General features: G+C 37.9%; 1 protein-coding gene across 1 annotated transcript; it reads left to right on the top strand.

Moving 5' to 3' along the window:
* The first annotated feature begins 65 nt into the window (after positions 1 to 65).
* Positions 66 to 23,773, top strand: LOC148351451 (gap junction beta-4 protein-like). The gene is made up of 4 exons (XM_088354326.1): positions 66 to 418; positions 18,448 to 18,662; positions 20,487 to 20,788; positions 22,849 to 23,773. Exons 2-4 carry the CDS (start codon positions 18,492 to 18,494, stop codon positions 23,189 to 23,191), a joined length of 816 nt encoding a protein of 271 aa, XP_088210452.1. The 5' UTR covers positions 66 to 418; positions 18,448 to 18,491; the 3' UTR covers positions 23,192 to 23,773.
* Positions 23,774 to 24,253: the final 480 nt, after the last annotated feature.

The raw sequence follows: 24,253 nt of genomic DNA on the forward strand, positions 1-24,253 counted from the left end.
GATTCTAATGGGTGTGGCCCTATGTACCAGGCACACACTACATTTCCCAAAAACACACACCCCGGCACACGCGCTTTATACATCCAACTCGTGTAGGTGAAGCACAACTCTGCCTGTTTTTTCCTCCCTCCTTTGTTCTTTTATCACATACTTTCAATCTCTTTGACAAGACGGGGCGTGTGTAAATGTGCGTTTGTGGGCGCATGTAGGTGTAATGACGTTGAATCGGCTGAATCTGGTTTGGCAAGATTTCTGGAAAGAGGGAGCGGGAGCAGACGATCCCAGAAAGGCGGAAAAGAGTAACATAATGACAAGCAGATGTTTTACAGCCTAACTTGTACTGTTTTGAAGAGGTACTAAAGTTTTCTCGTTCGCTTGGAATTTACCTTCTTCATCCTAAGGAAGGTTTCAGCAGCAGGTACGTGTCAATTTGTTTTGTTTTGTATCTTCTCTAAACAGAAAGATGAGTGTATGTGTGTGTGTTTGTGGTCTTCTGGATTCAAACATTACATAGATCACTATTTTTCAAACTTTTGGGAGCCAAGGCACACTTTTTTCATTAAAATGATCTCAAGGCAGACCAGGGGCGTTACCAAGAGGGGGGCAGTGGTGGGAAGCGCCCATCCACAGATACGCTCTGCCCACTTAAAGAAAAGTGGATATAGGGAAAATGAAACAAAAGAAGAAAAAGGAAAAGGGTAAATTAAGAACTAAAGAAGAAACAAAGAATAAAAAAGCTTGAAAAAATAGAAACAAAAGACAAGAAAAAAAGAGAAAAAAAGAAAAGGAAAAAAGCAGAACAAAAGAAGAAAGAAAAGAAAAAATACATTTTTTGTGGTTCCCTTCCATCAGTATATCATCAATAATAATGTAATATGCACAAAATGAATGAAATAATTAAATCTATTATTCTACAAACTATTTATAGCATTTAATTATTTTCACTCCCCAGTCAACTTTTAACTTGTTTGTACTTGGGACCTTGTTATACCAAGCAACTTTAAGGTCAAGAGACTGGAATCCCTGCGTGAAACAACAAAACGTCAATTTGAAATTTGTATCGAATTTTCAATGCAGCATCAAATAAACTACATAATATCACAAAAAACAAAACAGTATTTTTTTAAAAAGCTCATTGTAAAACACATCATTTGAAAAAAAAATATATTTACATATCTGGGGAAAAAGCGAACAAACACAAAACAATTTTAACCTTTTATTTATTTAAAGTCAAGCAATCAGAATCAATGGAAAAAATGCATATTGACCAATCACAAGGGAGGATAAAGCGTATAGAAGGGAGCCGGGTGTCTATTCTTTTAAATAATGAAACCTTATGTAAACTGCTGCTGGATGTGCTGTTGTATATGTTTAATGTGCATCAAAGTTGTGCAAAGATTTTTTGGGGGGTAATAATAGTTTTTACTCACCACTCAAGCCCCCGCAAATTCAACCCAAGCCCCTCCAATGATTACAGGAAAGAATAAGCCTAAAGATAATGGAAAATATTAGATTAAAAAAATGTCAAACAAAACAAAAATGTAAACAACAGTGTCAGAAATACCCCACTGCCTTGAAATGGTTCAGTCCATTTAATTCAACAAAGAAAACAAAAAAGGGAAAAGGAGCAAAAAAAACACAAAATTTTTTGGACCATACCATGGCCAACTCAAATGCCCAAACACCCAAACAAGTTAAGCACCTCGGCACCCAAGTTGGTCATGCTTTCGTCCCTCCATATGAAACTGGACGCAAGATAGCGGCCATGTCACTCGGATCAGAGTGACGCAACACACTCTTCTGTTCAACAGCAGGGCCCGACAGCTTTCACTGGTTTACCCCTGCCGTATCATACAGGTGCCCTGCCCATCGTTTAGAGCTCGTCTAAACATCCCACTATTCTTTTACAACACCTCTCCACTCATTCCGATCACCAACAAATAAAGCATTTACTATTTTAAAAAGTTATGAATTGATACAGATTTTTCTGATACTGAATTCTGATCTTTTAGTTATAAAACAACTTGTGGTAGAACACAGAGGTAAATCGTTTATTTCATTTATTCTTTATTAAATATTACTTATTTAAATTGAACCAAGCAGACAACTACCAAAACTAGGAACCTAAAATGGCCCCTGCCCGGCACTAGTTTCATGTTGCTGTTTAGTAGCTTAAATTATCATATTGCTTGAATTGAGACTTTTGTGGTTACTGCGGCTCAGGAGGTTAAACAGGTTATTATTCATTTTGGTGTAGAATTTTGCTTTCGCTTTGATTTTTGTTTTGTGTTTTTACAAACATAACAAAAAAAAAACATAACAAATATATAAAATGAACAAAAAGTATAATTCTTAGGATTTTTCACTACTATCTTTTTATATATATAAAATAAGAAAACAATTTAAAAATAACTACAAAATAACTTTTTTACATTATTTGATGTATTAAAGTTATTTTTCTGTGAAAACCTCAAAATTTATTCAAAACAAAGGCCTCAGTAGAAGGCCTCTAGATCAGGTTGGACTTCCTTATTTGAAGGCTTCTCCCCCTGTTCTTCTTACAAATTCAAAATCTATTGATATCTTCTCTCCTTATTTTGAGTGTCTACCATAGAAATTGGCATTTATATTTCAAATAAAATAATGTATTTAATATATTTCCCTGTAATACCTCACAAGCATATGATTAGTATATTTAAATGAATGAAAAATAGTAATCTGCTGCCACCTACTGATATAGATGAATGTTACAGTTACTCGGCTAATAACTGGAAGAAAACAAAAATACTGACCAATGGCACTCTTTTTTGCAAAGATCAAATTGGTCAATTTCTCGCAGCACACTAGACCAGTGTTTTTCAACTAGTTTGCCGGGGCACACTAGTGTGCCATGGGACCTTGTCTAGTGTGCCGCTGGAATTTTCCCAATTTCATCTTTCCCAAAAAATCAGGCCATTGTTCAGTATTTTTGCACTCTTCAGACGAGGAACTGTAATAGTCCTCCATATCAGTAGGTAGCAGTAGATTTTTATATACTATTTACGTACCGTATTTTCCGCACTATAAGGCGCACCAAAAAGCCTTTATTTTTTTTAAAAGCTGACCATGCGCCTTATAATACAGTGCGCCTTATTTATGGATCAATTTTAAAATTGCAAAGATTTCCAACTAATTTGCAGCCGCCGACTAGATTTTCCCCCGAACGCCAAGTAGTACGCGGTGTATGCTGGGATTTATTTACCGGCGTTTCATTGGCTAACCAATGTGTCAATCATCATTTGAATCGATCACTATTGGCTAAAGTTATTTGGAGGTCAAGGGGCGGATCCTTTTTATCATTTACAGGCTGGCATTGGCTTAAACGGCAACACAAAGCCTGCAATTGGCCGAAAAAGATGTGTCAATCATCAGTTGAATCAATCACTATTGGCTAAAGTTATTCGGAGGTCAAGGGGCAGATCCTTTTTATCATTTACAGGCTGGCATTGGCTTAAACGGCGAAACAAAGCCTGCAATTGGCCGAAAAAGATGAATGTGTATAGCACGTGGCTGACGGCATAGAGAAAGCATTTTTTTCTATTCTGTATTTGAAAATATTTTATTTTCCTGGATTTACTGCGAGCGTAAAAGAAAATAGATACTAAGGAATGGTTGGCATTTCTTGAATCCCAAGACTTTAACCTTCCGAATGATGGAACAATGCATTTGAGTGACATCGTACGGACACCGCATCCGCACATGTTCTCGACACGTATTTGCGTCTTTGCAAGCTTTCGGAATGTTAAGGGGGTAATAAGTTGGACTGAACTATCTGACTGTTTTGTCGACGTTCCCATTGTAGCGCCTTATAATCCGGTGCGTCTTATGTATGTCAAAAATAGGACCAAAAACTATTTTTTCGGGGTGCGCCCTATAACCCGGTGCGCCTTATAGTGCGGAAAATAAGGTACTAATTATCTGCTCTTGAGGTAGTACAGTGTACAGTACATTTAATAACGTATTTTTTTTTTTTTGAAGTGGTTTAAGATTGCACTGTAAAAAATAAAAACATAAATAAAGCACATCATTCTTTTTTTATATTAAGAATTACTTTCTTCTTTTTATATACTAATTATCTGCTTATTAGGTAGTCCAGTGAAATATTTGACATAACTTAATTTTCAAACATTTTCGACAGACGGTGTGCCTCGGAACTTTTTTTTTAAATAAAAGTGTACCTTGCTTCAAAAAAGGTTGAACAACACTGGACTAGACCAGTGTGACCCGGCACACTGGTTGAAAACACTGACATAGACCTTTAGTAAAGACTTGAAAGGTATAGTCAAGCAAAAAATATGACTTGTTCTAAATTCACACTTTGTCTATTTGGCGATATATTTGTGGTTCATATAGGTTTCATTGTTGTGTATTTTTAGTTTTGTGAATTAAATGAATCATGTTGCTGTTCTTTGATATTCCTTGATGACTCTGCAATGACTACTGTATTAACAGTTTACGCGAGAACGGCAACAAGTTTTTCTGGCTGTTTCCTTGGGTTTGCAGAGGGGTGTGTCTTTGTACATGTCGATCAAGAATCAGTCAAAATCAGGAACAGTGTTCGGCGTTTTACTAAAAAAGAAATTTATTGTAGTTACTAGTTACTTAATTCAAAACGTAATTCAGTTACGCCCAGATTCATGGTTCATCCCTTAATGGCCTGTATTGTCAAGGCACCAATGAGGACGCAAATCTGGACAGCTTTCTCCACTACTAACGGTTCCCAGCCTGTTTTGGGGTTGTGGCAAAGTTAGCACCAGTCCTTTCCTTACTGTTGTTAACCCCTGACATTAAAAAGTAGCACGTTGCTCTAAAAGTAGCTATCTACTGTTCATGTTTGCCCCATTGATTTCACGTTGGTTTGTAGTTCCTGTATTAGCCACGCCTGTCACAGACCAGAAACTGGACCCAATAGAGCTCGTTTACTCAGTTTTATTAATAAAGAGGGAGAGTAGGGCTTGCTTCTACGATCCGATGGTTGACGGACAAGGGTAGCTGGTGGCTGGAAACTTCCGTTTCGAGCCAGGATGATCGTGGATTTGCAGGAATACCGGTTGTTAACCGGGATGGGAGAGCAAGGGTGGTATCGAGTTCGGAAACAAGGTCGGCAACAGGTGTCAGGCCTTTAGCAGGGCAAAACGGGTACGATGTTGGGATGGCAGAACAGGTCAGAATCGGGTCCAAAAACAGGTCGGCAACGGGGATCAGGCAGAGGAAAACAGGGCAGGAAAAATATCTGAAAGTGTGAGCTTGCCAAGCTGGGAGCATGGGGTCGCAACGATCTGACGGTGTTCTCTTGAAAGGCAGGGGTTTAAAAAGAGTCTCTTAGCCAATAAGCTTTCAGGGCTGTTGGCGCCAATTGGGCAGTCACGGGTGCCTTGAATCAGCAATCATGACAATGCCCCCCTCCTACACTCTGCTTACCATTTTCCATTGGCGACACACAATCAAATATGTGCAAATAGACTGATTCCCTGGTTTCAGTATTTTATTTTATAGTTGTAGGTTCAGCTTAGATGCGAGTATATACGGTAGGTAAAATATCTACATGAGGAAAAATTCAGCTTCCTCATACTTTGTCTTGAGATGGTGCCTCCATAACTTTATGTTGTTGTTTTTTGTAGGTAAACATAAACATCTTAAGGCATTAGCATTACCTGATTGAGGGATATACTATATCTTGTTTTACTCTTCGTTTATTGTTGTGCCCTACTCATAGGTACAGCAACCTTGGGTGTCCTGAAAGGCGATATGATATACAATGTATTATTATTATTATTATTATTATTACTATTATTATGATCATCCCCGCGACCCTAATGAGGATAAGCGGTACGGCTAATGAGATGAGATGAGATTATGATCATTATTATTAATGTAAGTGGAGTAAAGGTACTTAACATTTTCAGGACATTATCATTAATGATCTGCTTTTATAAAGTAGCGTAGTACTGGTTCCAGAGAGTTACTTCGTAACGCGTTAGTTCTAATACTGGTCACTAACTAGCAGTGTTTCCCAACATTTTTGAGCCAAGGCGCACTCTTTTTTCATGAAAAAAATCTCGAGGCACATTGTTCAGCAACTAAAGAGTTAAATGATTTATTCATTGCACCAGTTTCATGTCCTTTTTGTTTGTTTGTTTGTTTTTTGAAAAGGAGAGTGCCACAAAGCATAATGAAGGTTACAAACTCTGGAGACTCAAAGTACCAAAACGGACCGTTTTACTTTTCAATATTTTTGCCTAGTCTTTTTGAGGTTCTGGGTACCTGGATAAGTAAGATGCCGGACAATTATGCCAGCTCGCGCTAGATCAGGGGTGTCAAACAGGCGGCCCGCGGGCCTAATCAGGCCCGCTAAGAGATTGATCCGACCCGCGAGACAACGCTGAGGGAAGCGCAAGAAAAAACGAGCTGCAGGTTGAAATATGTCCACTTGATGTTGCTAAAGCCAGGTGCCCCTCACTAACGCTGTACTTGTATTTCTTTCTCTCTCTCTTTCTCACTCTCTCTCTCTTCCTTCCTTTCTTCTCTCACTCTCTCTCTCTCTTTCACTCCCTCTGTCTCTCTTTTTCTCTTTCTTTGTTCCTCTTTGTCTATTTCTCTTTGTGTCTTTTTACCATATTTTGCTCTCTCTCTCTCTCTCGTTCTCCCTCTTTCTCCCTTTTTCTCTTTCTTTGTCCCACCCTCTCTCTTTTTCTTGACCTCTCTTTCTCCTATTTCTTTCTCTCTCTTTTTTTTTCTTTGTAATCTAATAGTCCGGCCCCCGTGAGAATGTTTGTTCTATCGTGTGGCCCCCGAGTTAAAATGAGTTTGACACCCCTGCTCTAGATTAAGCTCGTGTTATGTAAAATAAAAGCTGATTTCTCGACTTATGAGTGTTTTTAAAAATACATGTTTATATAATAGTTGTATTGTGTGTGTTTTTGCTTATATAAATCAATATTTTCTAATGAACAATGTTTTTTTAAGCACAAATAATACACACTGTCCTTTTTTAGCCTAAAATATCAAGATACTTTAATTGACACGTGACAAGTTTTACTTATCATTTGTGGTGACCGTGACCTTGGAGGTAAAACCAGGTTATTCTGGTCGATAATTTTGGTCATTCTGGATAGGAAATTGTTTTATGTGCAACCCCTTCTCAAGGTTTCTTCATTTTCCTTATGCTGAGGTTTTTTAGTTTGTCTTGCCCTCGTGTAGGTTTCAAATTAGGAGATGGTGTAATGGTACCCTTTGAGACTTTTTGCCACTAAGGGCATCTCAAATAAACATGACTTGACTTGCCCTGCTGTAAAATAGGATTTTACTATATATTTTCACAACATTCCTATCTTGTTTCTCCAGAAAAAAACATAAACAATATTTAAAATGAGCAGAAATAATCTTGGAATGGAACCAATTTTTAACTATGTTCTAACTTTTTCAGTTTTTTTTCCCAACTTTAGAAAATAATATTCAAAATTAGTAGACAAATTCTCTGCCAGATTTTTTACTTTATGGGATTAATTGTAATTTGTTTGCAGTTATATATTAAACAGTTTCATTATATAAAATAAGTCATTGAGGATCCCTTGACTACCTCATGACCAGATAATTAGTAAACAGTAATTCAGGAATACGAGCTACAACTTTTATGCTATATTTCAAACACTGCAGCTTTAACTACAGTGTATTTTTCTTTACGACCCGATAATTAGTAAACAGTAATCCCGTAATACAAGCTGCTACTGTTTTTGCTATATTTCAAACACTGCAGCTTTAACTACAGTACAGTATATTACTCTTTATGACCAGACAAGCAGCAAACAGTAATTCAGGTATACAGGCTGCTACTTTTTTGCTATATTTTAAACATTGCAGCTTTAACTACAGTGTATTACTCTTTATGACCAGATACTGTAAGTAGTAAACAGTTATTCAGGAATAGAAGCTCCTACTTTTTTGCTATAGAGTATTTCAAACACTGCAGCTTTAACTACAATGTATTTTTCTTAATGACCAGTTAAGTGGTAAACTGTAATTCAGGAATCCAGGCTGTTACTTTTTTGCTATATTTCAAACACTGCAGCTTTAACTACAGTGTATTATTCTTTATTTTTCTTAGCGGACATTTTGCTGAACAACTGTAGACTAATATAATGAATGAGTACAGTAGTACGCAGAGGTACAATTAAATTGTATGATCAATCACAACTTTCGTTTTTGTTAGTCTTTTTGAAGGAGTAGCAAAGATGTTTGCTGTTTGATCATTTTGGCACTCGGTTGCCAAATTTTTGATGTGTGCGCGGGACAGGAAAACGGCAAAGTCCCATTTTTCACGACAAGAAAAGGCTCTAACTAAAATCACCGTGGTGACTTCCAAACACATTTATGACACCTATCTCGAGGGGAAACATGATTCATTTAATACACAACGGGAAGAATATTGACTATGTACTCATGATATTTCAACTTTTTCAACTACAAATCAAGTTCTTAATTTATACATAGGAATTGAACTGCAGTGGAAGTTATCTCTCAAAAATGCTTCTGTTCTCTTTCTGTATCATTGTGGTTATTTAAGTATTATAAGTCGCTAGAGTTTCCTTTATTTTGGAGGAATGATGATAACTACCAACGACAACAGTGCAAAAAACACATCTGTGTTTCAATCTGGCACTATTCCGCCCCAGTGCTGTCGTCTAAATACAGTATACAGTATATAGCTAATTTACGTGACGTAGCTCTCATATGGGTTTTCTTTTGGCGTAGTAGTAAATATGTGCTCGTTTTGGTAATTGCTCCGGTAGTCTTCAGCTCGTATAGTCATCCAAAAACACGTGACGTAAACAACTTGCAGTACAGCTGAAAACGGCCTAAGGTGTGCAGGGGCACCGTGCCGTTGGCGTTCTTCAGCCAAAAGCTTCAAGTCATGTTTATTTGTATAGCCCTTAATCACAAAGAGTCTCAAAGGACTGCACAGACCACAGATGATTGCAAACCACAGACTATTACTACACCATCCCCTGATCTAAAACCTACATGAGGGCAAGGAAAAACTCAAAAGAGAAGGGACCGCACATGAGGTAATCCTTCAATGCCAAATTCCCCACGGACCGGGCTTAAGCTTAAAGTCTTAAAGGCTTAAAGTCTGGAAAAAAGACAAAAATGAGGAAAAAAGTAACAAAAGTAAAATTACAAAAACAAATGGAAAAAGAGAGATAAAAGAACAAAAAAGAATATACTTTACAGTGGAACCTCGGTTCTCGACCATAATCCGTTCCATTTCTTTGTACGAAAACCGATTTGTACGATCACTGAAGCCGTTTTTTCCCATTAAAAGTAATGTAAAATTGTTTTAATCCGTTCCAACACCCTGAATGTTTATCTTGAATATTTAACATAAAGCTAACCCAGGCTAATTGTACGTTCGCGTTAGCGTAATCTTCCGTACGAAAGATTACGCTAACATGAACGTGTAAAAATGAAAAAATCAGGTCGTTTACACGTCATTTAGCACCCGGGTCTCCACAACAAGTGGTGAGCGGTTAAAGGATAAAGAAAAGAATTATGAATAGGATTTCTTACCGGTCGGCAGAAGCCATGCTGTATTCCTGAAAGAAGGGAAACTCGCACACCTTCTTCATATTTTGCTATTGTTTCTTTCTTAAATGCAATAGTTGTACGCACTACTCCTCTTTTTTCACCTGTAGCAACTTTGCTGCTTGCACCAACCTTCTTCCGAGGCATAATTAGGGGTTAAAACACTTCATTCACCGCTTTTGAAAAACGAAAACAGAAAAGGAGTGTACGTTGCCGTGACAACAGTTCTTTACGAGGGGTGGGGGCAATCTACACTCGTACGCCGCTCAGCGTCGCCCCTAGCGTATCGGCGTTTGAACCCCGATTTTTTGAACGAAAAGCGAAGCAAGAATTTCTCGAAATTTTTGGTCGAGAACCGATTTGTTCGAACTGAAAGGCGTTTGAAAACCGAGGTTCCACTGTAATTCTTTATACCAACACATTTAAACTGAAAACACAGAAAATATAATTAAAATATTCATAAGTTAAAAAAAAACAACCATAGAATACAAAATCAAGTATTAAAAGTCAAAAACACAGATTCCCTTCAAAAATACATAATCATAAGATTAAAAAGGTGTCTCGGAGGGGAACCAGCTCGTAATTGGTGGGAAACCAGCTCCCTTTGTTCCCTTCCAAGAGCCGGCTCATAGACTCGTTTCGTTTGTGAATGTCACGAGGCGGTTGCGACCCAGCCCTCATTTGCCTTTTGTTTTGGCATATTAGTAAATGCTATATTCGTGATTGCTATATAACTATATGGTAGTCACTATTTTGAAGGGTGACACGATCTGAAAATACGTGATACAAACAAGGAGAGCTGAAAACCATTTTATTCAAAGAACCGTTAGTAAAGGCAACGGCGGAAAAAAATAATTAGTTAGATCACCCCTGACTGAAAAATAACGCTGTTATGTAATGTTGTTATTTATAACGGTGTCAAACCCAACACTGATTACGGAACACCAACGTGCCCCGGCAGATTGGTTGAAAAACACTGCTATGGAAAACCCTTCGTTGTTTAGTCAAAGTGGAGTAGATTCGACTGGACCGTTTCCCATCCAAATGCAAACATCCCTTTTCAGAGCTTTATTTGTCCTTCGCCAAATGAGTCATTTATTCAGTGGTGAGCCATGACTAATATAGAAGAAAATGTGGGTCTTTGAGAGCTTTTCAACTGCTAATTACCGTTTATTTCCATCTGAAATTGCATTTTTACAGTTATAGAAAGTTTGAAATTGCGTGACAATGTCCTTTTTGGCCAGGAGCTGCCAGATGCTCAGCTCATTGTAGATAGGTGTGTTGTCATGGTGGCAACCATGACTGATCCTGCCACACCCGTGACCTGTTGTTGCACGCCGATTTAAGCAAACACAGAACGAAGTTTTTGTAAACATTTGAAATTGATTGCATCAAACTTGGAAAATGGCATTTTCACAAGTTGGGATTTGAATTGGGTTCCTTGCGCAACTGTGAGTCATTTTAAATGCCTCTCTTTTTTTGTTGTGGTGATTAGACACTGAGATCAGTTTAAAGTTTAGTAGACACTCAAAATTAGGAAAGGAGACATCATTTGAGTTTGAACTTGCTGGGAGAACAGAGAGAGAAGCTGAAACCTCAGATAAAAGATTTCAACCAATTCTAAATCAATAGTTCAGATTTTGGCAAAAATACAAATGAATAGTTTAGATCAGGGGTCTCCAATGTCGAGCCCGCTTAGGGTGTGCTGTAAGACCAACTCAGTAGTCCACAGGCTCTGGAAATATATAATGGGTCATTGTGATTTTCTAGGAAATTTATTTTTAACATTATGTTTAGTCGTTGATTGAGCCTATTCGAAACCTAAGATAATTACTACCTGGTAATAACATAGTACTACCATGGTCACAAGATAATAACTTTAGATTTGTATATAAAACCGGTTGGCCTTCGTGCTAATCAGTAGAAAAATAGTAGCGTTCAACTTCAAAAAGGTTGGTGACCCCTAGTTTAGATGATGAGTGACAAACAAACAACCCTATATAAATGGTGTTAGTAAATAGTCCAACTGGAAGGCCTTTGGTAGGCGCTACATGTCCCTTTAAACAAGGACCAACAGGCGAAGTGACAGTTTTCTCCCTATGGCCATCACCACCCTAAGCAAGTGTGCAAGACTGGGAAATTAATATCTATGTTGGCGGATGTAAAGTATGTCACAAAAGTGAGTAAACCCCTCACAGTTCTACAGAGATGTCATTATAATGCTTAATAGAAAAACACTGAAGACACATCGCTTTGACACGATGAAAAGAAGGTTGTGTAATGTACAGGCTTAAAATGTCAATCATTAAGTCAGACCGAGCAGGGCTTCTCCCTCGCCGTTTTTTTTCTCCCCTCCTTGGAGGATCTCCACAGCATGCACTTACTCTGACCCAAGTCATTGTTTAGATGACTGCTTTTTACTTTTACTTGTTCAAATAACTATTTTAATGAACATGCTTACCAAACTATAAGGTTAACTCCAATTCACTAAATCCAAAGAACTTTTCACTTCACCGATTCCTCTTTCCGCCTCCACTTGGCTTACGTCAGACGTCATTTCCACTTCTCGCCAATAACTAACAGGCTTTACAAAATGACTTGACTTGACAAACTTTCTTTTTGCTTTTTGGCCTAATATTTCACTATTTGCAGGCTGTAATCTGCAGAATATGATTTTATTTTTGGTGCTATTTCGTTCTGTTTCATTTTGCTACAGTTTAGCGAAATGCTCACTTTGGCACCAAACAGTTCATTTTGGCACTGCACTTCGAAGTGCACACTTGATTTGAGGGACTTGGCCCCAAGAAAACCCAAGCTGCGTACCTCATCCGAGACGCACATTACGAACAGCCGAAGTACGCTTCGGGTTTACCTCGCCAGCAAAGTAAAACTTTGGGTTTACTTTGGGCTCGGTTTATCAAATCAAGTCAATCCGTCGGTTTTTGGTCGGGTTCAAATTTATAAATCTATAACTCTGGTCGAATCAGGCTGGATTTTTTTTTAGGCCCAATCTTACCTCTAGTGTAAAGCCTCTATATCACACAGGGATGTGATTTTTCCGCTAATTCGCGGAATTCCGCTTTTTTTATCTCCAAAAATAAAATTTTAAGATTTCCGATTTTTTAATTGGTAAAAAAACCGATTTCGTCTCTGCAGCATTCCATTTTAGTGTTTCCGTAACTGAAATGAAACGTACTTGTGATTGGTTGAAGTCTCCGTGTTGACCAATAAACGCGCTTGTTATAAAGGCGTAGGAGTATGCCATTGTTCATTTCTCACACGTTTTTGCCGAGTGTTTAAAGAAAGATGTCCGAGATCGAACGCAAAGATGCTCCGCGAGGTAAAGAAATTGATAAGATCGTAAAAAACAAGTTTCAATCGGACTGGTTGGAGAAGGAATTATCTACAAATGTTGGAAAGAAGACTGTGACGAATTTGTTCAGTGACTTTATTCGGAAGATCGATCGTGCCGGGAAAGCGCTTTGCATTTGATGCCATGATACCATTGTCTATGGTGGGAGAGGTTTCAAAGTTCTTGAAAGTCACGCAAAGAGCAAAAAACACGTGAAAGAACTCCAGTCAAGAACAACAAATTATTCCATCGCTGGTAGTTTCGGTGCCCAAACGAAAACTCCAAAACTTTAAGGCCTCCATCCCTTATTGACACCACAAACGGAAACGGTAATAGAGAGACGTGATCCACCCCAAAAACCTGTACCAGTTGCTGATAGAGTCGTGAATTTTGAGGTAGGTGGTAAACTTTTCAAATTTATTTGACAGTTTTCCCCTTTTTTTCGAAAATATTATAACGTAATAAAAATGGCCATAAATATTTAACAATTACAATAATAGATTTTCATGTGTACATTACACTAACACTTTACTGTAGGGCCTATACTTATTGTACTTTCATTTATAGATAACATCTTCTGCTATAACAAAGACATTTGTGGTATGTTCTAATATGAGTTACTTTTCATTTGGTCATGATACAATTATTTCTTCATGAAATTTGAACTCTTCAACATGATTTATGTGTTAACTTAGTAATCACATGAGTTAGATATGATGATATTCTCAGTGATAGTTTTTAAAAGCAAAGGCAGTCCAATGTTTTTTAATGTGACTGATTTTGAGTTGACTTAAACTGTCATTTTATATGGGATAGTTCAAAATACATTGAAAATTGATGCTGTTGTTTTGTCTATTTCTTTGTCATCTGAGTGCATTGAAAGTACTTAAAAAAACGTAAAACCCATGAGCTCCGGGGGGCTTCGCCCCACTTGTCCCGCCACCAGGGCACTGCCCTGGACCTAGCTGGGTGCCCGCGGCCCCCAGACCCCCGCCTAATTTTCAGATAATTTCACTTTGGTCAAATCACATCCCTGATCACAGTAAATTGATTTTCCCCCTTAAAAGACTCAAAATATAGCCATATATAACTAAGCCCCTGGCAACAAGACACTGCTTGTCATGTTCCCTCCAAAATACCTTACTCTTACTTGGACTCAGGTGTGTTTAATTTGAAGTACACTCTGTCATACTGGTCACTGAAACTCCCAAAGAAGCGGAGTGAACGTGCACAGTGTCACAACCAAATTCTATCCAAGAAAGATATGGGCAGAGGTGCCCTCGGCATTGCTTCAGAGATTGAAGAGGTGGGGGGGTCAGCCTTAAAGTACTCACACCATACACTTCAGGAATTTTCACTTTAGGGTTTACACACTTCTGTTGCAGAGCGGTTTAGTTATTGACGGCTATATTTGAGTTTTTTTTTTACTGTTAAGATACATTTACTTAGCTATAATAGCTTTACACAGACTTCTTTTCATTGTGCCAAAGCGATGTTTCTTCAGTGTTGATATACTAAACACCACAATTAAACCTCTCCAGAGATGTTAGATGTGTATCCACTTTTGTGACATCCTGTATTGGAAAATGGGTTTGCTACTAAATGTGATTGCACTACATTTTATTGAACTACTGTTACATGCTTTATTTTTCATTACACGATTATTATGAAAAAAAATTGCACTTATAACTTAGGCCAGTCCCCAAGCACTACCTATTTATTTCTTATTCTTTTATCTAATTTTTCTGTTTCCATTATTTATTATGTGTCTATCTTGGAGCGGCATGTTTGATGTGATTGCAAGCAATGTTTACTATGTTGTCATCACTAACAATAAAAAATATTCTATTCTATTTTCAAATTCTAACTTTTAAAATTTAATACATTTCGTTCTTGTCATTCACCACAATCAGCAAAGTAACGTGCTTGTCCTCTCCTCGCTAAAGTGTGCCTGATTACTGTGTCTCATGTGCTTACATTTTGTGCTTGGCTTGGCAAAAGCATGGCCTTACACTACATGTGCATGGATACAATTGCAGGAAAAGAAAGTTGAGTCATCCCAGCAAAATGAACCAATAAACATAAGGCTTAATGAGAACAGTAGCCGGAGTTGAAAATGAAAGGACAAACCCAACACTTTCTATCTGAATTGTTGCACTCAGATTAAGTGGATAAGAGAACTTGTTTACATGGTTTTACATAGCCGGAATACTGGCAATTGTTCGATTTTGAGATGCAATTTGGTCAAAAGCAAATTGGTAATGTAAATGCGAAAACTTCGTAAAAAAACAAACTTTTAAATATTGCAAAAAGTTAAAATGCTCTAGTAAGGTGATTTTTGAGACATGTGGAACTGAAGTGTAATGGAAACACATTTTTCCAATTCCATTCAGGATATTACCCTATCAATTATGAAAATGTAGCTTCCTTTTTCAATAACATTACACTGCAATTGTGTACTTTAAATGCCATTTGTTTTAAGCACCATATAGACCAATGAAAAAATGCAACAGCTATTTTACTTTACTGCGGCTAATGCTTGCATTTTTAAAAAATAAATACTCTTAATATCTCAAATTTTTTATTTTGTTTACATCACATGAAGCTAGCCTAGAGGGAGCTGACACAATTGTCCGCCAACTAGCTGCTATGGGTACTCCCAAAAAAACCTTGTTAAATGCTGGGCAAAAGAATGAGAAGAGAAATGGTGCGGTTTGGTCGCTTTAAGGTTTTCCTAGTTTGTATTCTCCCTAGTGCTTTGCAGCAGACGTTTTCAGTTGCACTAGACCATTCTGTCAAATTCACGGGCCACGGGCCACATCAGGTCGGCTTATAAATCTTAATAATTTTCTAAATATCTAATATAATGGCCCTGCAGATATCTCTCAAACTACAGGTCTTATCATGCAGCGTTTCAGCTGCCTTGCCGCTGCAAGACTTCCTGAAAATGTTCCCGCATCAATCAAGTTAGCTACTGTCAAACAACACGCCGGCCAGTTGAAAAACAAGACCGACCAGAGCATTACTAGTGAGTCTTTGACTGTCAGGCAAGGGAGATGTAACACCAGTGGAACAACTTCTATTTATCACCATGTAACGGAAGGCTAAACGGAGAACAGCAGGGTGTCGTTTCAGTTGCTGTGATTTATGCGCATGCTAAATCCTCAAATGGCCAAGAGACAAGTTGGTTGCGAAAATTTAGCCTTTCGAAACCAATGAAAAGCTGAATATTTGTTAACTAACATTGCCTGTAAAGCTAATTAAGGAATATAATGTAAAACGGCACTGCGAGACAAAGCATCAGGATAAGCTGAAAAACCTGACCACAGAGCAGAAGATACAGAAAGTTGAAGAGCTAAATAAAAATAAAAAAAGATCCATTAGATGTTTTTCACCAAACAATATACCAAAGTGAGAAGCACAAATTTTAATTCGATTTTTTTTTTCACTTTTTAAAATTGTATAGTTTTTACAGGGGGCTTTTTATGGAGAGGAACGTTTTTTAAGTTACTTAATGTTTAAGTTTCTTTATTCTTAATTCAAATGTATGTTCAAAAAAATGTCAAGTTTTAGTGTTTTCAATAAATATTTATCCTGTTTGGCCCATGACCAAATGTGTGATTTGAGTTTTGGCCCTCTGTACAATTGTGATTGACAGCCCTGCACTGCATAATACAGTAACATCTAATGGTCAAATACTTTAAGACCTGGAAAGATGGGGTTTAACATTGCCATACCTATAAATCATTTTAGTTTACTTTTTATGACGCCGACAGTCAAAATCTCTAGTCAGGTCTGGATATGTTGGGAAGTAATATATACCTTATATACCTTGTCTACATACTAAAGAGCAATGCAAATTAGAGAGAGTTTTGCATTGGTAACATCTGTTTTTTAACTTGCATAAAAAATTCTAAAGAAATATTGTGCATTATTTCGCGTTTCCTGGTAGTAAGGATTTTTTTTGGGGGGGGTGAATAGTAAACTGAAATGCATGAACTATCATCTAAATATGCATTTAAAAAAACATTTGTAGGTCAAGAAATGTATATTACATAACATGAGATTCACAAAGAAGGAGCCGATATGATTGTCCATCGTCTTGCTGCTATGGATACTCCCCAAACCAAAACCCTAAAAGCTGGGCAAAACAATGAAGAAAATGGTGCGGTTTGGCCACATGATTCACCTTAGTTTGTATTTTTCCTTGTGCTTTTCAGCACTCAGTTTTAGTTGTACTACAGCAGGGTTGCGAAACCTTTTTGATCTTAAGAGCTATAAAAGCTGAAAATATTTTAATTTGATGTTTGGGAAAGAGCACCACCGTATATTTTAAGACAAAATTCAATAAAACACCAAACCTGTTCTACAGACAAAAGCTAATGCTTCAGCGCAATTTATTTCACAGTGTGATGTTTGAAGGTTTCATAAAATTGATGAAATAATAATAATGCCAGAGCCTGTGTCCCATATGAATATACCACTCAAAATTTGTCTCCCTCCCACAGTTACTTAAGAGTGTAGAGGCTCATTTTGACTGTCGTTTTTGTCCTAAATAAAAGTTTCAAAATAAGGTGCAAGCAAAGTTCCTTTGTAAAAATATGACAAAATACTGCAAACGAGGATACCAATGAATTTACCTTCAGTGTAGACGGCGCTGGGTGAGTATAAAGTGTGCGTGTGCCCTGTGTATTCCTCCGCTGAAATTCCTCTTGGTGCTTTGCTAGAGCTTTTGGGTAGATAAGAATTGGGGGGGTTAAAATTTGTCTTGTGGCTTTTCATCATAAAGGGCCTCAAAAATTAACGTATACTGTTTAATGAGCTTTAATATAAAGGATTATTTAGCTCTTCACAGCCACAAAGGGGTCTTTTTGTGTAACACCTTGACTGTAAACCGTAAATATTGTGTCCTATAAACACTGGGCTGAACCGTTAAGCATGAGCATGTAACTATAAAATAAATAACTACGTACACATTACAAGTTCTATTTGATCTCCACCCATATGTCCTCATGAAATGAGCCATGTATGGAATAGGTTCCCGACCCCTGGCTTAGTTTGCTTCCCTATATGAATCGGTACTGGTTTCTACGGTAACATATAGCAAGGGAAGCCTCCTGATTTGACTCAGATGCATCACCTTCATCATTTGGTTGCTGTGTTTTTCAGTGCAAGGCGTCATCATTAGCAACGTTTAAAAAAAACACTCACCTGTGTGCCTGCAGAATTCCTAAAACGTACGTTACCAAGGTTACGTAAGCCGGTGGCTCCCAAAAGGTATCTTTTTCTAAGCTGGCTGTCTTTGAAAATCATTTGTATTTTGGTTGCCCCAAAACCAGGGTTTTGGAAATACCCACACTCCCTTCGTCAGAAAGGGCATACGCAAGTCTATACATGCTGTTTGTTTGAGTTTCACACTGAGTGAGATGTGATGTATTTGGCGATGACACTCCTTTGTCTGCTTTCTTCGACAGGAGTACACTTGTTTTGGTGTTCTCGACAAGTTCAGGCCACAGGGATGAACTGGTCAGGACTAGAAAGCCTGTTGAGCGGAGTCAACAAGTACTCCACCGCGTTCGGAAGAATTTGGCTGTCCATGGTGTTTGTCTTCCGTGTGCTTGTGTTTGTGGTGGCAGCGCAAAGAGTTTGGGGCGATGAGAGCAAAGACTTTGTGTGCAATACACGGCAGGTAAGAAAAAGAAGAAATTTGTATTTTTGTATTTCATTCTTTATTTATTTATTGTTTTACAAACCTGTTGCAACAAAAATCACATTAAAAATGAACAAATCACTAGGAAAAGAATGTAAATGTAAACGGTCTGCATTTATATAGCGCTTTACAAGTCAATGACGACCTCCCAAAGCGCTTTACAATGTGCTTCACATTTTTCCCGTTTACACACTAAGTGATAGCAAACATGGGTGACAGCTTGAAGACAAAGGCTTTAAGAGACCCAGCCCCAAAATAACACAACACTTCTTCCATCAATCATGTCAGCATGCCAAACAGCAAAATTACTGTACCTGCAAAGTGTACCAAAGAGTTTGGAAAGTTAAAGTGTATGCATTCTGAGGTTTTGATGGTTAAAAAGGAGCATGAATTGTCAAGTTTAAGAAACACAATTCCACCTAGGGCTGCAACTAATGAGATCATCTATTTGGTGATTCACGTGATTGATGATCTACTAAGTACGTTACATTTATGCAAATAAGAGTGCACACAATTTCGTTGTGATGCTGGGAGTTTTAGTACCAATGTTGTCCAGCAGAGGGCGCCCAGGCCGTTTTTTATAAAAAGTTATCTTACAATTTTTAAAATCTTTTTTATTGAACATTGCATCATTACAAACAAAATTGTCATAAAAGTTTAAACTTGTTAGACTGCTTCATCAAAGTCAACAATTTTCAAGAAAACCGAAAGTGCTGCAGAAGTACAGAGAAATAAAATTCTGAAATTTAGTAAATAAAATCAATAAAAATTACATTTTTAATGCTGCACAAGGGGCAGATTCTAAAGCATATTATATATATTTTTATATTGGGAATGTTGTATTCTAAAATCTGTGTTTTCATACCTCTCTATTGCCTCTTGCTTTGTTTTAATGGCAAGGAAAATTATCTTCCTCTTTTTTCTCCTTTTACACCTTTTTGCATTTTGTATGGGGTCCATTGTGAAAAATAGCGCTTCGTAGAAGTACCATACAGTAAACTGTTTACAAAGCGGGAAGGGGACAGAAGGAGCTTGCCAGGATTGCGGGGTGGAACTCTCGAAGCGGCGAATGGCAGTTGTATTTTTGACTTCGTATCCTGAAAAGCCTTTGTAACTCGATGCAATATATTCCCGTTCAGATACTTTGTAACCTGAAAGCTTTGTATATAGACACATTTGTAAGTAGAGGTACCACAAATAAAATACTTGTAAAATACAAAACAATTTTAACTTTTTGCACACTGAATAGATTTAAAGTCTAAAAATATCAAAATGTAAATCAAGAATATTTACTCTTTGTGCTATAAATAAATAATAAAATCTCCAAAAATGAACTATTTTCAATTCTATTTAATCACTTTAGACACAGATCCTCTGAAAAACATACAAAAATAAATCATTAAAATGAGTAAAACAAAAAGCGAAAGCTGTCAATATTCAAAGATTGAATGCATACTGCTTCGGAGCAATCAATATCATTAAAATGTGTCCAAATTTGGCTCATTTTTCTGCTTTTTATACATACAATTATATCTTTTTTGTCTTCCGTGTTGCACTCCATTATGACCCAACACTTAAGTGTGACGTAGCCAAGCTGCACATGCATTGTTGAGGCAGAATGACAGAATTCAAAAAAATCTTTTGATCAACCCTGGATTTCCTTCTTTGAAATATTGGCCTTGAAAGTGCTTAAAATGTGCTTGAATTTCGTAAATAAGTGTTTGAGCCCTAAACAAAGTGATTTTGATACTTATAATTGCAATAGTTAAATGTATGTTGTGACCCTTCCCACTTGGTTTTCAGCCGGGCTGCACCAACGTCTGCTACGACCATATCTTCCCCATCTCCCACATCCGGCTATGGGCTCTGCAGCTCATCTTTGTCACCTGCCCGTCTCTCATGGTGATGGCTCACGTCAAGTTCCGGGAAGACAAGGACAAGAAATATGTGGAGTTGCACCAAGGCTCCCACCTGTACGCCAACCCTGGCAAGAAAAGAGGCGGCCTTTGGTGGACGTATCTGCTGAGTTTGGTCTTCAAAGCTGGATTCGACATCTCATTCCTCTACATTCTATATCGGATTTACCATGGATATGACCTGCCAAAGTAATTGATGCAATATTTTGATGATATTTTGATCAAATATGAGTTTGACATACAGTAGTCTCAACCCTTTGGAAATACTCAAATTTCTGCATTCAATCGCCATCATAGGTGATCTGATTTTCATCAGAATCCCACAGATGAAAAGACAGTGTCGGCTATAACTAAAACCAACCAAAAATTTGTTGGTATTTAAATTGTAATGAGAATAGCATGCAAATAATGACAGAAGGGGAAAAATAAGTAACAGAGCCCTCTGTTTAAGTCAGGGCCAGATCCAACCCATCGGGGGATTTAACTCGGCCTGCCACAAAATTTTGAGTTCATCAAAAAGAGTCATTCCAATCCAAAGGTATGATTTTTTTAAATGAATGCAAACCAAATCCTCTCTCCGGCTGCTAGAGGGCAGTGTTGAGTTTTTAAAACACGGGGAGTTGGTTTTGTTGGAAAACTGATTTTACTCAACTGTTAAAAAAACAGTTAACACATTCAATGCCATACATGAAAATCTTTTCCCCCCGTTATTTGTGACTAAATGTGTATTTAGAAAAGATCATTTGTCATCTGTGATTGCAATTTGTCGGGTAGGTTACTGATGTAGCCTCAATTATAAAGAATAATACTGAAAAACAAAGCTAAAAATGCAGAATTGGCAATCTTTTACTGACCGGGCCAACCTGAGAGCAGGAAGGCTGGATCTGGTCCCAGAGCCAAACTAAGTCTGACATGCCTGGTCTAAGAAGACTTAAAAGAGTTACAATTTGAACTGAACAATTTATTGTATTTTTTTAGACTACTAACCACTACTTTTTTTGAACATTTTAAACACTGCGGCTTACAATACACTCCCTCTTATTATTCCATCCATCCATCCATTATCTGAACCGTTTATCCTTAGTAGGGTCGCGGGGGTGCTGGAGCCTATCCCAGCTATCTGGGCAGTGGGCAGGGGACACCCTGAACTGCTTGCCAGCTAATCACAGGCACAAGGAGACAGACAACTCACTTGCTCATTCATACCTAGGGACAATTTGGACCGGCCAATTAACTTGACATGCATGTTTTTGGAATATGGGAGTAGCCCAGAGTGCCCAAAGGAAACCCACGCGAGCACGGGAAGAACATGCAAACTCCACACAGGAAGGTTCGATCTCGTGACCTCAGAACTGTGTCACAAACGCTGCCCACCGGCTTATTATTATTTTTATTTATTTTGCGAGGCGTATGGTGGCAGAATTTTTTTTTTATAAATAGTAACAGCAATACTTGGTCTCCTCTCGATCATTTTGCCATGTTTGCAAGGGATGGGAGTTTTTAAGATCAATCGCTTGGCTCTGCATGTGTATGTTGCTGTTGTGATATTAAGGGCTTCTGAATTTTAGTACAGCAGATTCAGTTTTGTTTCAAGAAGGTTTTTATCAAACTCTTGAGTATGCCCATTTAAGTTATATTTACTGCTGCGCTAGTTGGACACAAATAAATGTCATGCCTGTAGTACAATGTGTTACCTTTCTGTACTGGACATCTCCCTGCTGATTTTTGTAAGAACCAAGTTGAGTTTGATGGTAATTTCCTGCAGAAATGTGAGGATTTCCAAATGGTTGGGATACTTTTCTATACCACGGTATAGGGGCTGTATTCCATAAAGGACCCGTGATAGTTACAAACTGCAAAGTAATTACCTTTATTTATTGAATACTCTGTTACACATTGAAACAAAATAAGATACTCCCTTTGCAGGCTCAAAGATTTGTTAAGCAAATAAAAGTTACCAGTACTATCTATTTCATGTGGGGGAGCAAATCCCCTCACTAAAAAAACAGCCTGGATACATATACATATGTGTATATATATATATATATATATATATATATATATATATATATATATATATATATATATATATATATATATATATATTCATTCATTTATTATCTGCACCGCTTATCCTCAGTAGGGTCGCGGGGATATATATATATAATATGTAGATATATACAGCAATGAATTACTGTAAAAGAAACATCTGTCATTCGTATGTAATTCTATTTTTTATCACATCTCAGGTTGTCCAAGTGTTCTCTGGATCCTTGCCCAAACACAGTGGACTGCTTCATCAGTCGTCCGACGGAGAAAAAGATCTTCATGTTGTTCATGGTCATCTCCAGCACACTGTGCATCTTCATGTGCCTTTGCGAGATGGTCTACCTAATCGGCAAGCGCTTGGTCAAAAGGTTCAAGGTCCGGCACGAGAACGAGAGGATCATGTTCGCCGACCAGCACGAACTCACCAACATGGCCCCGCCCAGGTCGCAGTACAGGAGAACCGATCCGACGCTAAATGACAGCCAGCTGAGTTTGAACAAAAGAGCCAAGAGCAAGGATATCGGGGCAACCACGACGCTTTAGATCTGGACCATGTTATCAAATAACTGATATGAGTTGACTGAAAATCTACTTCCTGGATCTTAGGGAAGAAGAGCAATATAAATGCTTTGTTTGGATATTGCATTTATTTGTCTTCTTATAGAAGCTCCTGCAAATGACATTTAACCGAATATAGTAATCTGTGCTAACGTATGCACTATCTCGCTGAAAATGTTCATTTTGGCTGAAGCCAGAGACATGCTGTTGCCATTACAGGTGTTTGCCAGGCTGAGACGTCAAAGATATGTTCTTCTCATGATCGAAAATATGGTCTTATTTAATTGTAATGTAAAGTACAGTGTAAATAAATGCGTTTCCTAAAACTTTTGATCTGTCTCTGTTTAGGTCATCGTTGTCTTCGTATAAAAATAAGCCACTGCACTGTATACGAGTTTCGTTTTTGTTCATATTTTAACTGTAATTTTCATAAAATGTATACAGATATATTCTTACCCCATTGCCAGAAAGGTTTGCTCATTTTAGGTATGTTTTAGTAATAATTTAAAGTTATTCTATTTTGTTTTTAAAAGTAAAATAATTCAAAGAAATAAATATGTACTTATATGGTGTCACGATTCTTTCACTTGCCTGCTAATTGCACTCACCTGCACTCACTCTTTCAGCCACAGCTGCCACTCGTTTCCGAATTACCCCTCTCCCTATTCAAGCACTTCATTCTTGGCCAGTCCGTCAGTGAACCTCAGCACATGCAAGGCAAGCACTTTTGACTCTGGCTCCTGTTTTGATCCCGACCTGTTTCTTGTATGGACCCCCGATCCAGGCTCAGTTGTCCTGTCCCGTCTACCCGTATCCTGCCTGATTCTGTCCCCTGTTTCCTGGATCGATCCACACTGTGTTCTCCATCCTCGGCTACCCGTAACCTGCCTGATTCCGTCCCCTGTTTCCTGTATCGATCCATGCTCTGTTCTCCTGTCTTGGCTACCAGTGTCGTGCCTGATTCAGTCCCCCTGTTCCGAGTCCCCGATCCATGCTCCGTTCTCCTGTCCCAGCTACCCGTAATCTGCCTGATTCTGTCCCCTGTTT

The sequence above is a fragment of the Urocampus carinirostris genome, chromosome 15 (assembly GCF_059441175.1).
Source record: "Urocampus carinirostris isolate Australia breed hairy pipefish chromosome 15, RoL_Ucar_1.0, whole genome shotgun sequence".
Taxonomy (NCBI): Eukaryota; Metazoa; Chordata; class Actinopteri; order Syngnathiformes; family Syngnathidae; genus Urocampus; species Urocampus carinirostris.